General features: G+C 35.4%; 1 protein-coding gene across 1 annotated transcript; it reads left to right on the top strand.

The window, feature by feature from the left end:
• The first annotated feature begins 3,410 nt into the window (after positions 1-3,410).
• On the top strand, positions 3,411-4,745 carry LOC107934121 (uncharacterized). Its single transcript, XM_016866474.2, has one exon. It carries the CDS (start codon positions 3,411-3,413, stop codon positions 4,743-4,745), a length of 1,335 nt encoding a protein of 444 aa, XP_016721963.2.
• Positions 4,746-5,436: the final 691 nt, after the last annotated feature.

The raw sequence follows: 5,436 nt of genomic DNA, 5'->3' as shown, positions 1-5,436 counted from the left end.
TCAAAAATAAATATATCTATTGGTAAAGTATATGATATATAGTTACAAAAATAAGTGAAAAAAATGTGTCAACTAACGTTAAATTTGTTGTGTGTGTTAGCATTATCTTTTGCATTGTTTTTATAATATTGAACGGCTTTAGCTATCTCTTTCTTAAACTTTGGGTCTGAAGTTGCTTTCTAAGCATCATCGGGGTCTACTATGACATTTCCTTCAACAAGCCGCTGGCAAAATCAATAGCAACTTCTACTTCCGATTTTGGGAAAGCTGCATCCTTATCAGTATCTGCATCAGTTAAGGCAGAACTTGGCCCATCCACTCTCTCGGAATCATCTCCGGCGAGCTTTTAATCTTTTCAACAAGTTTATCCATTCCCGACATAAAGTTAGTGTAAGACCCAAATTTTGCCCGGGGCCCAATAAAATCACAGCCCAAAAATCAAAACTCAACTAAAACCCAAAATACCCCAAGCCCAAATAAAACCCAAAATAAAAAATAAAAAAAATAAAAAAATGAAGAAAAAGAAAAAACCTAACATCTTCACCCTATGTGCCGCCCTAAGCGCCGCCCTAGTCTTCTTTTGTCTACCACTTATAAAAAGAAAAGATAGTAAATAATAATAAAAAAATATTGTAAGAAGGCTATAAAAGGCATCATAAAACCAAATGTAGAGGAAGGAGAAGGGGGATAAAAAAAACATTGTATTTTCACATAGAGATCAAAAATCCAAAGCAAAAAAAAAAAGTTGATTTTAATTTCTTGTATTCCCTTTGTTCATTTTTCATTTTTTTATTTTATTTTATTTTGTTTATTTTATATACATATATATACATAATTTAATTGAATTACTTATTTGAATTCCCTTACAAACATGTTTATATTTTTCCCTTTAAATCTATTTATGCATACCATTTGTTCCCCAATTTTAAATTATACTTTGTTTATTTCAAACACTTGCCTATATTACTATTTTTTTATATACAATGTTTATATTAAGTTTTATGCTTTATGTATCTTGTTAATTGTTGGTAAGTAAATCTTGTTTCAAATTATTTTGTATAATTATTGATTTATATTATATAGTATATCATTCGTATATTCTTTTGTATACTCTTACATGGTTGCATTTATATAATTCAGTTATGTTACAACTTGCTAATATGTACATTATTCGTTTTAAAATTTTATATAGGTACACATTACTATTGCTATGCACATAATATATATTATATATACATTTTTTTGAATCTTGGTTTTAAATTATTTTGCATAACACTAACTTTAAGTTTCCTCTTATAATACTTATTTTGAAGCTCATTTATATGTTAAACTTTATATACTTTATGTATTTTTTATTTTTATTTTTTATTTATTTTACGATCTATTGTAAATTTTTTGCATGTATTATCTGTTTATGTGTATATATATATAATTTAACTACTTTTAAATTGTTCATTTCAAGTTTATTTGTTTTAACATTTTTTATTACCTTTTAAAATATTTTTCTTAAAATAGATTTTTATTTAACCATTAGTTAGAAACGTTAAATAGTGTATGTGGTAAGATTATTATCATTGGGCATGTTTTGATTTTCGTGTTTGTACTTTTCAAAAATTTGTATAATATATTATTGATATATGTTTTCCATATTTGTTACTTTGTTTTGCATCCCCATGTATTATATTATGATTGAGATTGCCAACCTATTTGCCTGAAATTATTCATTTCATTTTCTTTGCTTCAATTGAATCGAATAAATACGTTGCAAGTTTGTTTCCATAATCACTCACTTTTAAAAAAATAAAAAAATAAAATTTCAAAGCGAGGTAATATTTCGTGTTTGGTAATTCGAGAAATTGTGCCCTAACGTGTTGGGTTTCGATTTTCTGTTTGACCAAATAAATATTCTCTCGAGATTTCGTCCATGTTCTTTTCAAATTAAAAATAAGGCAATATTTCGAATTTAGGAAATTCAAGAAATAGTACCCTAACTTACTAGGTTTCAATTTTTCTTGTTTAACCTAAATAACTAAATATCCTTTTGAAATTTCAAATGCATGAGTTTTGGAATTATAAATGATCTTGTATCGAGGATTTGAAATGTTGTGCTGGGTTGCGCTTTTTCATTTGTTCAAAACGATCGAAGATCCCTTTAGAATTTCACTCACGTTTTCTAAAAACTCTTTAAAATGAAAGAAATGTTCGATGTTTGGCAATTCGGGGAATAGTGCCCTATCGTGTTGGGTTGCAATCTCCCGTTTGTTCAAAATAATCGAATGTCTCTTCGGAATTTCACTCGTATCTTCCAAGGTGAGGCAATGGTCAATGTTTGGAAATTCGAGGAATCGTGCCCTACTGAGCTGGGTATCGATTTTTCGTTAGACCAAATAGTTGGGCATCCTTTTGTTATTTTTGAATTATAAATTTTCGAACATCGAAACAAGAAGATTTTTGGCAAAGGACTCGGGTTATTCAAATGTTATTAACAAGAACCACATTTCAAAAACATTTTTAATTTTAGACAAAAGGACAGTATTTAATCGATTTGGTACCAATTTTGGGCGTAATGAGGGTGCTAATCCTTCCTCATACGTAACCGACTCCCGAGCCTATTTTCTCATATTTTCGTAGACCAAAATCATTATTTTAGTAAACCAAAATGTTTTATTAAAACAACCCAAATTTCTTGGTGATCCGATCACACCTAAACAAGAAAAGATTGGTAGCGACTCCATTTTCATTTTCCAAAAAGTCGATCCATCATTTTTAAATCGAAATAAAAAAATAGTTTCGACAGCTTGGCGACTCCGCTGGGGACAATAAGAGAGTCAAGCCGCAAAATTGATTATTTTCTGTCTTTTTGTTGAAAATTTAAAATTTGGTTTTTAATAAACGATCCTTTTACTTTATTCGTTTTGGTTCAAGTTCCATAGAATAATATTGCATGGCATTGCATGACCACTGTGATCACACCTTCTAAGTTGGGAGTAAGAAACTATGCTTTCGTGAGGTTTTCACCTCCGCATGGGCTAGTGGATTGCTTTCGGGGTACATCCGTACCTATGATTTCGTGAGATTTTCATCTCCGCATGGTCATAGGGAAATGTATCCCCCCGAACCGAACTCGATCTATATGAGCCTATAATGGGAGAGGATTGAGGAATCTGTTGGTTCGGGTACCTTATCTCTAGAACTAAACCGCATATAGTGAACCTTAGGAACCATCCTTGGGTAAAGCCGCGTCAAGCCTTAGTACTTACCCGTATATGCGTCATAATGTGCTTGCATTCTATCGCTATTATTGACACTAACCGATGTTTTGTTTTGTTTTGTCTTTTTTTTTTTTGCATAACATTGCATAGTAAAGGAGGCGTTAATCCGTATTCAATTACTAAGTTAGAAAATTTGACATGGAGAATGAATTTCTTGGTAAAGTCGAGGATAATGCGGTCGTTCGTGCATGGTCGGAGAGGCTGCAATCAGAGAGAGGGGATAGCTTGGTAGAAGGGTATGTATCGGAGCTGCAAGATTTCACTCGCGTCAATGTAGTACAGAACGAGCTGCAAGAGTTGAGAGACATTTGGGCTAGCTGGAATGAAGGAATCAAGCAATTCTTTTACCAAAATTATGGTGATGTATCCTACCTGCTAGACATTAGAGTGGATAAGCACTTGTTCCGAGCCTTGGTGCATTTTTGGAATTCTGCGTACAAGTGTTTCACTTTTGGAGAAGTGGATTTGGTACCTACCATAGAGGAATACACTACTTTGCTCAGGTGTCCTAAAATTCAGGTTCGGAAGACTTATGCTCGGGTTTTTAGTAGTCAGACTTTCGTGAAGAAACTGATGAGCATTTCTAGGATGAGCGAGCCTTGGGTCACTGCTCGGATTCAGCAAAAAGGAGATAGCAAATGTATCCCTTGGGAGAATTTGCGAGATTTGATCTTGACACATCCAGATGAAAGAAAGAGGGTTGATCTATTTGCCTTAAGCATCTACAGATTAGTGATCTTTCCTAAGGTTTTGAGGCACGTGAACGAGGCAGTCATTGACTTGTTTGATCACCTTAAAAAGGGAATCACACCGGTACCGGCAATATTGGCAGAAACATTCAGATCTTTGAGCTCATGTCGGAAGACAGGCAAGGGGCGATTCATTGGATGTGCACAATTATTGATGGCATGGTTCCACGGGTACTTTTGGAAGGTAGACAAAGTTTCCTATCGAGTCTTCTCTGAGGGTTATTTCCCGTTGAAAGAAGAAGCAGCTATACAAAGGAGAGAGGATATCTTAGAGGAGAAGTGGATGGACATTCTTCAGAACCTCAAGGAGGGGGATATCGAGTGGAGAGCTTATTGGATGGTTCCTAATGAGATCATGTACCGATGTGGTAACTTCGATTGGGTGCCATTGTTAGGAATTTGGGGAGCTACCGGGTATACTCCACTGTTAGTCTTGAGGCAATATAAATCGAGGCAGTTTGTACCCATGACCTATGGGCTTACTCAGAGTGAATTCTCATTTAAAGATGCTCATTATAAGAAGAGAGTTCGGGAGTTATCGGATGCTTGGAAGCAAACTTGTTGGATGAAGAGGTTAGTCGTCGATTCCATGGTAACGCCCGAGTATAGTGAGTGGTTTAAGAAGAGGATTAATGATAATATTCCTAGGCCAAGCTTAGAGAATGTTCGACCTATCAGGGAACAACTAAAAACTGCACCATCAGAATTGGAAATTATAAGGTAAGATTTTGAGAAGAAGAATTCGGAGCTCGGGAAGAAGATCGAACAGTTGGAGGAAGAGAAGATGCATCTAAGGTTAGACGTTGATGTTCAGAGGTTAGAGGCTGAGAAATGGAAAAAAGGAAAAACTAAGGCCGAAGAAGACCTAGACAGCTTGAAGACGGACTACAAGAAGCTGCGCCTATCTATGAGGACTACGGGTTTAGGTAAGACTTCCGAACAATGGCGTCACGAAATTCGAGAAGAAAAAGTCAATACCGATCGATGGGAAAGAAAATTTCGAGAGGTTCAATCACGAAACGAAGATTTGGAGAAGAGTCTATCGGAAAGCAGAAATGAGAGAGGGGAATTAAGTGCTAGAGTGGCAGAACTCGAGAAGTCTCTACATCAGTACCAAAACCGCAACACCGCAATAGAGTTGAGGGCAAGCTTGAGCAAGATAGAAGAAATGAAAGGAATGATAGAAGATTTAGAAGCGTCACTGTAGAACTGCGAGATGCGGATCCAGTTTTTTGAGGCAAACGAGGATCGTTGGAAAGAGCAGCTTCACCATGCGCAAGACCAAGTCAGAAACAGAGATTACCTTATGGGGGAAGCCATAACCTAGATTCGGGAAGTAGCAGACTACTTGCAAACTTTAGCGGTTCAGGCAGACACACTGAGCGTGAAGTATGAGTTGGAGTTAGACCGCGGAC

Source organism: Gossypium hirsutum, chromosome A01 (genome assembly GCF_007990345.1).
Source record: "Gossypium hirsutum isolate 1008001.06 chromosome A01, Gossypium_hirsutum_v2.1, whole genome shotgun sequence".
NCBI lineage: Eukaryota > Viridiplantae > Streptophyta > Magnoliopsida > Malvales > Malvaceae > Gossypium > Gossypium hirsutum.
This window is presented reverse-complemented; position numbering and strand designations above follow the sequence as displayed.